This window comes from Carassius carassius, chromosome 8 (assembly GCF_963082965.1).
Source record: "Carassius carassius chromosome 8, fCarCar2.1, whole genome shotgun sequence".
NCBI classification, from domain to species: domain Eukaryota; kingdom Metazoa; phylum Chordata; class Actinopteri; order Cypriniformes; family Cyprinidae; genus Carassius; species Carassius carassius.
Genome location: NC_081762.1, coordinates 3,614,332 through 3,629,423, shown reverse-complemented (window position 1 = coordinate 3,629,423; position 15,092 = coordinate 3,614,332). Strand labels below are relative to the sequence as shown.

Here is a 15,092-nt window from a genome sequence, read left to right as displayed (position 1 = left end):
CCTCAGTGGTAAAAGTGCCAATGTGTTTTTATATTATTTTATCTGTACATATAATAGTTTTTTACAATGGTTAATTTGAATTATTACATCACAGTTTTTCTGTAGATTTAGTTTGATACAGCTGTATTGTTTGTTTCATATGATGACAGGGTCGATGCTTTCATTTAAATCTTAATGAGCAGATGACTACTACTGAAAATAAACCAATTCAAAGTTGATCCTTCAGCAGGTTTTGTTTTGCGTTCTGTCTGTAGTTTGTGTTCAATCTGATGGTGTGCGGCCGGATGAATGATAATGTGGCTCTGGAGGAGTTGGTTCTTCATTCTCCGGCTCCTCTGGACACGTGTGTGCGTCTGTCTCGAGCTCTGACTCTGGCCGCGCTCAGAGAGAAAGAGCGCTCCGTCGACCTGCAGGCCGCCGCGTGTCACTGTGAGCTCATGGCCTCTGACCTCCTGACCCTCGCCGCTTCTGCCGGGGGCCACGGTGCGGGCCCCATCCTCAGAGCCGTGGACCACCGGGGCGCCAGCGTGCTGGACTGCCTGATCGAGGGCCAGCGGAAGGGTGTGGTGTCCCATCCGGCGGTGCAGACGTACCTGACAGATGTGTGGCATGGAAGCCTGCAGTGGGATTCATGGAAGATCCTGCTGCTGTTCTTCTGTCTGCTGCTCTTCCCTCCGCTGTGGGTGACGCTCTCACTGCCACTCAGACACAGGTACACTCTTACACAGAAAACTTCTCACCAGGACTGCATTTATTTGATCAATTGGGATTGGGGATTGGGAATATTGGTCTTCTATGTGAATATATAGTAGAATTTAATTTATTCCTGTGATGTGCAGCTGTATTTTCAGCATCAATCCTCCAGTCTTCAGTGTCACATGAGCTTCAGAAATCAGTCTAATATACTGATTTACTGCTCAACAGACATTTCTGATTATTATCAATGTTGAAAACAGTTGTGCTGTTTAAAACCATGATTAGTTTCAGCATTCTTTGATGACTGGAAAGTTTGGAGCACTTCAGTATAAGGACCAATATTAGCATACCTATTAATAACATATTGGCTGTTTTTAGTATTTATAAAGCACATTCTGCTTGACCATATTCTACATAATACCTTAACTTAACATCTACCTAACTAACTATTAATAAGCAGCAAATTAGGAGTTTATTGAAGCAAAATATGTAGTTAATGGTTTGTTAATAGTGAAAACTGGACCTTAAAATAAAGTGTGACCGAAAGTTCAAAAGAACAGCATTTAGTTAAAATAGAAAAAAAATTATAAGATTATAAATGTCTTTACTGTCACTTTTGATTAAATTGAATGTCCTTGTTGATTCATACAGCAAAGCCTTGAAAAGTGTTACTTTAGTATTTTGTATTGTATTATTATATATATATTTTTTTTAATTTTCATTTTAATTTTAGTATAAATATTTTTTGTTGTTTGTCTTTTTTATTACTTATCTTTTTGTTACTTATATTTTATATATTTCCATTTAGCTTAAAAATATTATTTTTATTTCAGTAATTTTAGTTGCCAAGGCAACTTTTTTAATTTCTCATGTAATATTTATCTTTTATTTTATGTTCAATTTAGAATTATTTATAAACTAAAATGATATTTAATAATATTTTAGCTTTTGTTTTATATTTTCAGGTTTCATTTTAATTTTAGCTTAATTTGTAGTAATTTCATGTGCTTTTGACTATTTTCATTTCTATTCAGCTATCTACTCTAACTATTTTTATTTCAATTTAAGATTTAGTAAATTTGGCATTTAAGTACTTTTTTTCAGTTAGTTGCCAAAGCAACATTTCTAATTGTATAAGTTTGTCTAAGTTTGCTTTGAATCTAATATTTGCATTTAATTTTATTTAATTTTATTTTGTATTATTTCAATTTAGTCTGAATTAATTTCAGTACAGTGATGTATTTACAACTGATACAGAATATTGAATAGTGGGAGGGGCTTTATTTTTATTTTACACCAATAATAAGTGTTATATCCGGACTGTTTTAGGAGTAGTCCAGTACCTGCATGAGTCTTCATAGACATAAACAGTGAGATAGCTCCAGCTACAGTGTTCTTCAGCAACCGATTGAGCGCCTAAAGTTACAGAATGCAGAAACATAAATTCAGTCACATGTCTCCAAACTTTATACTGGCAGTGTGTCTCGCTTGAGGAGAAATGTTTGTAACTGATTGCTTTAATCTCCACTCAGCTTTAACACCATCCCAATCGTGAAGTTCATGAGTCACCTGGTGTCACACGTCTTCCTGCTGGCTCTGTTCATCCTGACGATCGTGTATCCGCCCGTGAGTCCCCTGTCCGAGGGCCGCCTGGTTCCCGGCTGGTCTGAGTGTCTGCTGCTGATCTGGCTCTGGGGGATACTGGTATCTGAGCTGACGTTTCCAGGTGAGCGCACCGGATTAGCGTGGATTCGTCTTCTTCTCCTGGGCTTCTCCGCCGCGGCTCTGCTGTGCCACCTGCTGGCGGTCTTCACCCAATGGTGGCCGCCGTTCCATCTGCACTGCCTGTTCGCCCGAAACGTCCTGCTGGCCGTGGCGATGATGCTGGCATTCATCCAGCTGCTGGAGTTCCTCACCTTCCACCACTTATTCGGCCCATGGGCCATAATCATCCGAGACCTGATGAAGGATCTGTGTCGGTTCGCTGTGATCCTAATATTGTTCCACACTGCCTTCACGCTGAGTCTCACCGCTTTGTGTCAGCCGCTGTATCCTCGAGATTCGGACAACAGTACTGGTAATGTGACGGTTCCGGATCCTTTAAACATGTCTGTGCTGCTCTTCTTCGCCTTGTTTGGTTTATCCGAACCGGATAAAATTCCTGACTTGGAGCGCTCGCCTCCCGCCACAGCCGTTTTGGCTAAGATGGTGTTTGGTGTGTATCTGGTGGTGACATGCATTGTGTTGATCAACCTGCTCATCGCCATGATGAGCGACACGTACCAGCGCATCCAGGCTCAGTCCGACACGGAGTGGAAGTTTGGCCGCGCCGTTCTGATCCGCGATATGAGCCGCAAATCTGGAGTTCCATCTCCTTTCAACTTGTTCACCAACCTGTTCTACTCCATCAAGGTCCTCTGCAAACGTGCAGGTAGGACTTTTTATCTTTTCATATAGAGATCGTTTGCCTGTTACTGTGGAAACTTGTGTCCAGCAAAGCAAAATAACTTTTTTTTTTTTTTTGCAATTGTGAGTTTATATCTTGTATTTTGCAAGTTATCATCACATGACTAAATTACATCTTGCAATTCTGACTTTTCCTTAGAATTTTGAATGTACATCAATTTAATTTTTTTTTTTTCAGAACTCTTAGTTTACATCTTGCACTTTTTAATTTTCTATCAATTTTCTATCAGAATTCTAAGTTTAAGTTCTGACTGAGGAACTTAAAAAATTCTCGGAATTCTAAGTTTACTTCTCACAATTTTGACTTATTTTTTAATATTTTAACGTAACATCTCATAATTTCAACCTTATTTTTTTCAGAATTCTGAGTTTACATCTCGCAGTTTTGAATTTTCTCACAATTCTATTTTTACATCCCACAATTCTGACTTTTTTCCTGAGAATTTTGAGTTTACGTTTCACAACTGTAATGTTCTTTTCTCAGAATTCTAAGTTTACATCTCTCATTATTTACTTTTTCTTTTTAGAATTTTAAGGCAGCATCTCACAATTTAGTCTTTTTTTCTCAGAATTTTGAGTTTACATCTTGCATTCTTTAATTTTCTTTCAGAATTCTAATTTTACATCTCACAATTCTAACGTTTTTTAATCAGAATTCTAAGTTTACATCTCTGTTTTGACTTTTTTCCTCAGAGTTTTACATTTTACATCTCACAATTGAAATTATTTAGCAAGTTTACATCTTGCAGTTTTTGTCTTTTCTCTTTAAATTTTAAGTTGACATCTCAAACAATTTTGATTAGTTTTTTTAGTATTCTATGTTTACATCAGTTTCTCATTCCCGTTGTGCTCAGGGAAGATCTGCTCTGTGAAGTGTCGTAATGAGATGAATGAGAATGAAGACACTGAAGGTTTGACAGGCTCTCGCTCTCTAGAGCTGCTGGCTCAAGCATCTGTCAGAGGAAACAAGAGGACGCAGATCCTTCCCGAGGGCAAGTACACAAGTTCACTGCCTCCTCTTCTTTGGTAGAAGATTAATTTATTGGGTCAATTTTAAGCTAACTTTAGATTTTTGGTAAAATATCACATAGAAAAAGAAAACTAAATAGTTGCTGTATTTTTTTTATATTGCTGTTATAAGTTTTATTGCTATTAAGATTATTTTGATTTCTCCTACTAGTATACCATATAAATAGCCTTTGCCGCATTCAAATAACTACATAAATTATCATATTATGTTATATTATATAATGCTCTGTAAAAATATTGTAAATCAAGTTTAGTAAAGTACATTTTACAAGAAAGTTCTATATCAGTCTTTTACTTCAAAATGTTCAGTTCAAAAACTGTTGTAATAAAAAATACTATGATAATTATTCTATTATCATTTATTTATTGAAGTTTTATTGTTATTATGATTATTTTAATTTCTACCACTATGAGTTTGCTATTGACTGAATGAATGATTAAATGAATACAATCATACATGCATACATGCAGGTGGTCAGGTGGTGCTGTCCATGTCTGGAGGACAGGTGCGCGTGGAGAACGTTGTGGATTGGTCGTCTGTGGTCCAGCAGTTTTCAGCCCAGCGCAGACAGAGGGACAGATCCCCGCCAGAGAGAGACGAATGAATGACCGATGGTTTCACCATGACAGATGAATTAGCACTCCCTATGAACATCAGTCCATCCACCTGAGCCCACATCACTTCGGCTTCCTGTTTAATTAACACCGTTAGCTTTAGCATGTCACAGCATGTTCCTTTATCTGATATTCGCTCCTCACTAATCACTGTCAGCAAAGATGTTATTCACACTAGGGGTCAAAAGTTTGGGGTCAGTAAGATTTTTTAAATCAAAATCAAGTCAGCATTTGTTTGTTAAAAAAAGAAACGAGAAATTGTAAAATATTACAACTGTTTTCTATGTAAAAATATTGTGAAATGTAATTTATTTCTGTGATGTGCAGCTGTATTTTTCAGTCTTCAGTGTCACACGATCTTCAAAAATCAGTCAAATATACTGATTAACTGCTCAAGAAACATTTCTGATTATTATCAATGTTGAAAATAGTTGTGCTGCCCAATATTTTTGTGGAAACTGTGATACATTATTTTCAGGATTCTTTGATGAATAAAAAGTTAAAAAGAATAGCATTTAACCCTCTGGTGCTCCTTATTTGGGAGTCACACTTGTGGTCTTCACAGTCAAAAGTGATACCTAACTTTTTTATATTTTTTTTATATTAATGCAATAATTATGATCAGTTTTTCCCATTGAAAATAATACAATATGTTTTTCTTCAAATATTTTCTAGTACTTTTCAATTATGGCAGTATTGCATGTTAAAATAGAGACAATGCCTTTAAAATCAAATTTTTAAAGCCAGATTAGTGCTGTCTGTTGGGAGTAAAGTAAGAAAAACATCTTCAATTCTATTATTTAGCCCTTAGTTTCACATGAAGCTCTATATTAAAGGGCTATAAATATTCAAATTGTTTTAGACATATATACTTATTTTTATTATTGTGGGTTTGGATATGTTAATTTAAAGCGTCAGTTTTTGAATTATTACTACAGTCAAACTTGAACACAGAGAAAGCATTTTGTTACACAAAACATAATAAATTTTTAAATCTACAAATTCTATTAAAATGTAACAAAAATGAACAGGAATGTTTTATCAGAGCTTTAGCCTTCTGGGTCTGATCTGATTTCAACTTCTTGTTACAGTTTTGTGACTCGTTATGACTATATGGTTATAGCCATATCAATTCATTTGAATGCATTGTGCATAATCTGCATTGTGGTAGATTTCTATTCGATAAATGTTTGTGTTTTTGTCAATTTTCACATTCATTTCCTATGGTTGGTCATTTCTGACCGAAGACCACAAATGTGATGATTTTTTTTTTTATGACCACTTAGCCTGCTCCAATCAAGCCCTCAAATTTTTGTGTGTTCACATTCCAAATGCCAAAAATGTTTGTACCATTCTGAGTTAATTGAAACAGAAATCTTTTGCAACATTATAAATGTCTATAACTGTCACTTCTGATCAGTCTAATGCATATTTGCTGAATAACAGTATTCATTTCTTTAAAAAAATCTTAACAATCTTACAGACCCCAGACTGTGGAAGGTAGTGTACATGCTTGTTATTGTTGTATTCCTACTGTATAGATAACTCTTACAATCATAAATATGTTTTATGGGCTAAAGCTAGAAAGATGACATGCTGTATAAGGAAGCCGACTGTAATGCTTGCATTTGTTTTTCAAGTGTTCACTTAACACAAAGAAGTGACCAAAAGCACTTCTCAAGTAGGAAGTTGAAAACCTTGGAGAAAACACTAAAGCACTGCAAGGAATATGTTTTACAGTATTATGTTTTTGTTTTATCGACATGGAAGAGTATCTTTTATTTGTTCCTTTTTGTTTTTGTTTTTATACAAACTAATGAAATTAACATGTGAAAGATGCGCGCTAAATATAGGTACATATAACAGTATAATACCTTTATAGAAATTAAATGAAAGTGTTTTCAGGGCTCACAACATGTTTTTGTTCAAGCTGCATTCATGTCATGTCAGAATCACCATAATTCAGTTTCAAGATCATAATTATAACATTATGCTCAAAGCTGTTCATTACTTCAAACTCATATTACCAAAACATACTACTGTAAATACTTCATTACTAACTTTATAACTGCTCCTGACTGCCTTTAATTGTCGGTCACTGCCATTTGAGCTCTTTTTACATGATATAACATCGAGCAAAAGATCTGAGCTTTCATATGATTCAGATTTGACAAGTTATGGTGTATCTGACATGATCTCGGCAAACGTCATACTGTTGTTATTGTTTTACTATAGTACAACTATGTTGTCAACAGCGTTAAATCATGTTTGTTAGTTCTACAATTTGTCTGTCATGAAAACAGAAATAAAAACAATGTGGATCAAATTGTAAAGGCTATCATATTCTCACACATTTAACCCTATAAAGACTACTGTATCATATTTGATCAGAGTTCCTAAAGCCTCTGAATCATGAACATGATCAAAACTTTGCTGAAAAACTTGTCACACAATCTACTACATGCCTTCTGTCTCTGATTGATAGCTTGGACTTTTTTTTAGCAAGTAAAAGTAATTTTAGTAAAATTGTACAAACTAAGATCTGTAGCTTGTGCTTCACGTGTCTTTTTGCTGAGAAAGCTTTAAGAATACCTTATATAGTTATAATATAAGAAACTTAGGTTTGCTTGATTACCCATGTATCATTTATCTTTTTATAATTTTTTGTAAGTGTTAAAATGAGTCAAATATGATGCATCAGGAGTTAGAGGAACATTTATTTTTTTCACTGATTGCAATACATTCACTGTATTGCATTGCATTATGTTTTGATCATAAAACTAAGCATTTAAATCTTGTTTAAATTATTAAAAGATATAGAGCAAAAACCAATATAATTTTATGTAAATATATGTCATACTATTATAAAAAAAATATATAAATACACGTTATATCCAAACCTGTAGAAGGTGATAATGGCATATAATGCGCTGCACTTTCCTCAGATGCGGACAAAACACAAGACCTTGTTAACTCCGTTTGAGCTTGTTTTTCATATAGCCTAATGTTAATTGCACGTGTCTGATACAACACCGACACTGTTTTTTTGTTTTTTTGTATCTAAAATAAAAAAGGTGTGATTCAAGTGATTCGCGATCCTGCTACGAACTCCCGAACTGGGAGTTCCGAACTGACTCAAATGATTCGCGAACCCCGAACTGACTCAAATGATTCGCGATCCCGCTACGAACTTCTGAATTGATTCAAATGATTCGCGATCCCGCTACGAACTCCCGAACTGACTCAAATGATTCGCGATCCCGCTACGAACTCCCGAACTGACTCAAATGATTCGCGAAACCCGAACTGACTCAAATGATTCGCGAACCCGCCATGAACTCCCGAACTGACTCAAATGATTCGCGATCCCGCTACGAACTCCCGAACTGACTCAAATGATTCGCGAACCCCGAACTGACTCAAATGATTCGCGAACCCGCTACGAACTCCCGAGCTGACTCAAATGATTCGCGATCCCGCTACGAACTCCCGAGCTGACTCAAATGATTCGCGATCCCGCTACGAACTCCCGAACTGACTCAAATGATTCGCGATCTCGCTACGAACTCCCGAACTGACTCAAATGATTCGCGATCCCGCTACGAACCCCGAACTGACTCAAATGATTCGCGAACCCGCTACGAACTCTCGAACTGACTCAAATGATTCGTGATCCCGCTACGAACTCCCGAACTGACTCAAATGATTCGCGATCCCGCTACGAACTCCCGAATTGATTCAAATGATTCGCGAACCCGCTACGAAAGCTGTGTCCCAAACCTAAGTGCATGGACTCCGAAGTGCGCATTTGAAGTGCGAATGCGTCACAGGAGCGCGACGAAGGGTGTCCCAAACTGAAGTGTGTGGACTCCGAGGTGCGGATGTGAAGTGCGATTGCGTCACAGCGTCACGACATAAGGTGTGTTCGACGTCGGCTGTGGCGGGATGCAACCGATCGGCGAGAGTAGCCGCGTGCAGGTGGGGAGGAGCTGCAAACGAAACGGAGATATGAAGCCGGACACGTTGTGGCTCCCGTAGTTTGCTGCAATTACGTCAGTCATGGCAGATCACATGGCGTTTGCTTACTTGATCGCGTTTAAGATGTGTGTATAAGTGGTGTTTTGGAAGAGTGTCTTCCAAGACAAGATAACATATTGGATATATACTTTAGCAGTATGACATGGGTGTTTCTGCTAATACAAAATGATAAAAGTAACCTATAAAAAAATTCCCTGGTGGGTAATGGTATGTGTTTTTTAAGAAGGTTTCACCAACAAGATTTACAGTACCCTCCTGCTGAGCTCTTTTTAACATTTTAAACATAACACCACTGATTTTCATATACAGAAAAGCACAATTCTGTTGGATTTATATTGTGATTTAGACCAACTATTTGAAAGTGAACAGAATGTTGTCAAGTTGTTAAGTTGAAGTTACAGCAAATTGTTAGCAGTTTGCTAACCACATGCAGGTGAAGTATAAACACAGCAAAATAAACTAGACAATATGAAGAAGCCAAACAAATGGAGGAACATAATGTATTATGTATCATTTGTATAGGAGCATACATTTATGACCACATTAGATTGTATGTTTTTAAGATTAACATTTTAGTTATTAAAAATGCTCATTTGAATAGGTTATGCTAAAAAAGAAAGTCATGCAAAATAAACATACACAAACTTTATATTAACAATAAAGTAAATACAGTAAAACAATATTTTTATAAATATGATTTATAAGATGAAGACGAAATAAAAGTGTATTGAACTGTTTTAAAAGTCCATATGAGAATTTCTGAAACTGAAGTCGACTCGCAATAAACTTGAAACGCACGTCATCGGTGTCATCAGTGAATCCAGCCAATCGTGGATCAGTTGTGTCGTCATCAGAACCTGTGCAGCCGCTCTTCAGAAGCTGCGCGCTGGCTGAGCTCTCCGGCTTCTTCTGTGGGTTTTATTGTTCTGGGTCTGAATTTGGGCTCCTGTGGTCTCAAAAAAGAAACATTTTCAATCTCCAAGGTGAACGTTATGACAACACACTCTTAGAAAAAAGGGTTCATTGGGGTTCTATATAGAACCATAGGGTTCTTTACTCAACTCCAAATAACCTTTTATGCTAAAAAGGTTCTACAATGACAAGAAAGAACCCTTTTGGCACAAATTTTCTTTAGGCTATTATTCATTCATATATTACATTATTCTGCAACATTTTGTATTTGTAATTAAATTATTGTTTGGTGTAACTTAATATCACATTTAAATCATGCAGATTTTTGGAGAAAAACTGAAATGGCACTCTTCGTGTTATATTGATTAACTACATAAAATTATATAAATATATACATTTTTTAAACCCCATATCTTGAATTTTGTGATCATTCACATGCATTCATAAATGCATTTGAATACACCGAATAATGCAAGAACGCACTCAAAATCCACACGCGCACTAGTATGACTTAATCATGTAACTTTACATTAGCCTAGATGCGTGCACTTTTTAGGCACGATTTGTTTAGTTTTTGAATATACTTGATACTGTTAAAAGGCACATCATTAAAAAATACGAGTTCACATATCACACCTAAACACGCGTGGAAAACGTAATTAGAACTAGCTACTAAATTAATTAAAAATGCCTATCAATACAGCTATGATCAGCTGTTCCTTCATATTGGCTGAGTTGTCATGGGAAAGGATGAAGCTGATTGGTTGGTTCTTGTCTCACGACCTGCGGTGCGCTTGCGGCATTTTGAAAAGTTATTATGAGCGCGCATTACCGCGCGCCTACATTTGAAATAACGAACTTGAGCGCGCAAAAGACACGATATGTGAATGGCTCCTTACTTATAGCCTTGTTTGCTGCTCTTTGTCATTTATGTGAAATTATGTACCACAACTTAACAGTTTTGCTTTATGGATTAATTTTTTTTATCTGTTGAACACCAAACATAAACTAAAAGAAGTAATAAACTCATTGTTTTCATTAATTTTACAAAGTAAACAAATTGTTTGCATTTGTGCGTCTCGCGAGTGCAGTGCACGTTTTTGAATTCCAACGGTCGAGAAGAGACTGATCCCCGTCTGCTGATTTAAATTGATGGTCTGACGGAAATATTGTTGTGGTAAGTCAGATAAATATTTTTTACTTAGTAATTTACTTTTTATAAGCTTTAAACCCATTAGTAATTAAGTTGTCAATGTTTCTGAAGCGGATTTACACTAAAACACGAAAGAGCCTGTACCCCGACATGTGTCACAAGTTGCCTTAAATCGGTAAGTTTTGTTGTGCTTGTTGCAAACTGTTACATTTAGTGTTTTCTGATCCTAAGCTTAGTTTGTAACTGCAGATAGTGCTCTAAGCTAGTTTTTGACCGCACACTCAAATGGTAATGAAGAACAGCCCTACAGAACAGAACAGAACAGCCAGACTCACTTCAGGACAGATCAGCTGCTGAAGAGAGAGAAAGAGACACAAGACAAAAAGAGTGGAGATTGCTATACTGAGAGATGCTCTTTCTTTATCTGTATGAGTGATGGAGATTGTTGAGATTTCAAAGAGGCTTCATTTGAGTTAAAAACAAAAGAAAGCAACTGATGTCCACTCAGACCCTTTTCTTTACTTATAAATATACATAGGTTTGAAATGTATTTAATGTTGAGTGTTTAACATCAAACCATTGGATGTTGATGTTTTATATTCCATGGGATATTACAGTCAGATCCTCCCACTGACTGAATCATTTGGGAAATTGAATTGCAGAGCGTAACATGAAGTTACATGAGACAGAATCTAAAGGATCAACCTCCTCGTATGTAAAGATCAGACAGAGTTAAACGGCTGGAGTCTGAGCTGATGAAAGAGATCTGAGATTCTTTTACATATTTGATTAAAGCTCTGAAACACGGTGGGAAAGAGTCTCGGAGCAGAGAGACGTCAGCGAACAGGAGTACAAACTCTCTCAAAATCAAACACAGAAGAATATGTCATTTCTAGAAAGCTGTGGAAAGCTTCATGCGGTGGCTGCTCTGTGGCTTTTCTTTTGAGAAAACTTAGACATCATTATTTTTTATATATAATATAAAAAATATATATACAGCAATTGATTCTTTTATTCAGCAAGGAAACATTAAATTGTAATAATAAGAAGGTGCATTACTTATTTTAATTTGTTCCCTTGACAACTTCTATTTTTATTTTTTAAAAAGCAGCGTTTGTTCTGAAAATCTGGATTTCAGAAGTGTGATTTCTAGACTTGTGCTGGAAATTAATCAAATATAAATAAAGTCGAGTCATGGAATTTTTTATATTCCATAGAATATTTTCTAGTTATAGCAATAGAAATGGCTATTTTTAAAATGTATTGGTGATAAAATATAAATTCTGAGGAATATTCATTTAAATGAATTAGAGCAACCAAAAAAAATAAAATAAAAATCAAGATTCATATTTTTATAATCATATCATATACATATCATAAAATCACATTCAGATTTTTTTTAAGACCTGGAAAAGAAAATCATGGAATTTTTTATAATAGAAATGTTTCAGCTTATGTCAATACAAATTGCTACTTGAGTAAATAAATGTTTCATAAAATTACAGTAAAATCATTGTAAACCCTTAAGAACATTCAGTCCTATTGAATTTAAATATTTTAATAAAAATGTAATAAAAAGTATTTAATGTATATAAAATTGTTAATGTGAATAAATATTTCTCAAATTATTTTTCAAATTAAATAATTACATAAAATGATATGATATTTAGTGTTTTTAATGAACATTTGTTTTAGATCTTAACAAGTGAACATCTGTTTGAGTGTGTGACATTAAATTTACCACAAGAGGGCATCGTTTCCTTCAAAATGTTAATAATGTACATTTGATTTGTGGAATAAGGCTATAAAGAAGTTGCTTTCTAAAGAATGTAAATACTTTTCTGATGACAAATAATGCACGAATATCACTAATATACACAACAATAAGCATACTAGTTATCTGTCACCCTTTTAATGTCTTGTTTTTAACCTCTACTTTTCATTGTTTGTTTGCTTTTAAAGTTAAACACATTAATATATCAGTTTTTCTCAAGTATCTGGTACGTTTTTCTCCCTTCATGAACTGTTTTGCACATGCTGAATGCTTCAATTATGCAGGTAGTCATATATTCCAGATGACATTTGCTTGTTTTTTCATAAAAGCAAACCTCGTGCAAACACAAGCTCTCTTTCATCAATCACAGTTTTTAAAATGCTCAACACTAATTGCTGGCACACAAAGTGTGCGAAAACTCACTTAATGCACCATCAGTCAAACTCAAAGGGAATGCTGACGTGAAGAAATGTAAATGCATGTTTATGCAGCTCAAAATAGTTTATTTTCACTGAAAAGCCCACTGAGGATTGTCTGGTTGTTTTCAGATTGAAGTTTGATGTCCTGATGCATGGAGAGGAAAGGATATTTAGAGACAGAGATACTGAATCCTCTGTGACATTCACACAGCATCTTGAGGATTAATAGAGGAATGAGACATTCTGACACATCTAAAATAAACCCGCTGTCCACACTCAAATCCACTGTGATGGAAACAGACCAGCCTTCTCCCGCTGGACGCTGCAGACCATTAGCCACCACAGCGAACCAAACCAACACTTGCTATTAGACAGTTTATACCAATGCTTGTCTTCTTTGATGGAAACTCTAGCGCCACCTTGAGCAAAAATAGTTAAGGTGAGTTCATTTTCCAAATCATTGGTACACACCTGTGCAGTTTATTTGATCTACAGTAGCTTTTAATGTGAGAAAACAACATTTGTAATCTTTATTCACAGAAAATCTTCCCTTTTGCAGCTACCACAGCAATGCATCATCCTCCTGTGCTGAAAACTGGCTACAACTTCTGTGTTTGGGGTTAATTTGACCCCATATTGGCTCCAGATACAATTTGGCAAAAGCTGACAATAAAAAAAAAAAGGTTTATGCAAAACAAAGTATAATTTTCAGAGTTTACTACACAGACACAAACAAACAAATAAAATAAATAAATTATAATTTTTTATTTTTTTGGGTCATAATTGCTTGAGGTGACTATTTGGACACTTAGGTGTAAATACCTAAATTTAAGAAAAATATTATCTAATAATGTATTTGTACTTCCTCTGCCTTTTTATTGGCTTTTTTCAAACCCTTATCTGGGTAAAATAGAATAGAATTATTAACAACAACAACAACAACAAAAAGCTTTGACTGTAACTCTTGACTAGATAAAAAAAGTGAATTTTCCTCGGATGAATAAGAAATTACGAGTAAACTGTGAGTCTTGAATTTCATAAGTTCTCATGTAAGTCCTATTTTATTCTTCGACTAGTTACGGTAAAGTTTTTCTGTTTTTTAGTGTCTTTTGTGTTTTCCAAAGGGTTTATTTCTGGCTAATTGCATGGAAACCAATGAGGGTCAATGGTGGAATCAATATTTGTACAGCTTTTCCAAAATGCATATCTATTGAAACTTTGCATGCACATTCATGACCCTAAATGCAAAAAAGTTAGATAATTTCAACAAGAAATAAATTATTTAATCAGTACTTTAAGAATTATGAGTCATATAAATACGAGAAAATGACCCCAACACATTCTGCATTGGATAAAGTTGTTGAATTGCTTGTAAAATGAACTTTATCATATCAATCTGTTAATTTAACAAATATTTTCTTTAAAACAGCTGAAAAAAACAAAATGTTATAGATGTTGAAGTATTCAGTAATCCCCCTAGAAATCTGTTTGTTTACATGCTATTTTTTTCCTTTATTTTGATTGTGTTTTGTTCTCCTGAGCACATTCTGAGCCTTTTTAATAAGGTTCAACAATCCCGCAGATTTACTCTAGCAAAGACACGCTCAGGGACTAAACGCTTCCTTCTTGTTTTTTCTCTGAATCAGAAGGGCTCTTATCCTGGTTAGAGTAGATCATGTGAACAGATTAAACACGTGCTTTGTCTTAACACAGTTTCAAAAGAGCAATCAACCACCAATTAAAAAGTCAATCAGGGAATGTGATGGACTTTTAGGAAAAGTAGAAAAAACTCTGTGTACAAAAAAGTTCAGATGAGTTCATCTTCCAAAACCTTGGGACACTTGCGCGACTCAATCACTGTGCAATAGCTTTTGATGCGAGAAAACAGCATTTTTTTATCTTTATTCACAGAAAATCTTCCCTTTTGCAGCTGTGCTCAAATCTCATTCACACACATTCAAGTACGGCACACATTAAATTTGGTTTTTAA

General features: G+C 35.3%; 1 protein-coding gene across 1 annotated transcript in view; it reads left to right on the top strand.

Moving 5' to 3' along the window:
* The window catches only part of LOC132144994 (serine/threonine-protein phosphatase 6 regulatory ankyrin repeat subunit C-like), a 44,546-nt gene extending 39,494 nt beyond the window's left edge, over nt 1–5,052 (top strand). The window contains exons 26-29 of the mRNA XM_059555648.1: nt 255–712; nt 2,229–3,127; nt 4,017–4,154; nt 4,663–5,052. Of these exons, the coding sequence (XP_059411631.1) occupies nt 255–712; nt 2,229–3,127; nt 4,017–4,154; nt 4,663–4,796 (1,629 nt within the window). The 3' untranslated portion in view covers nt 4,797–5,052. The remainder of the gene's footprint in view (nt 1–254; nt 713–2,228; nt 3,128–4,016; nt 4,155–4,662) is intronic.
* Nucleotides 5,053–15,092: the final 10,040 nt, after the last annotated feature.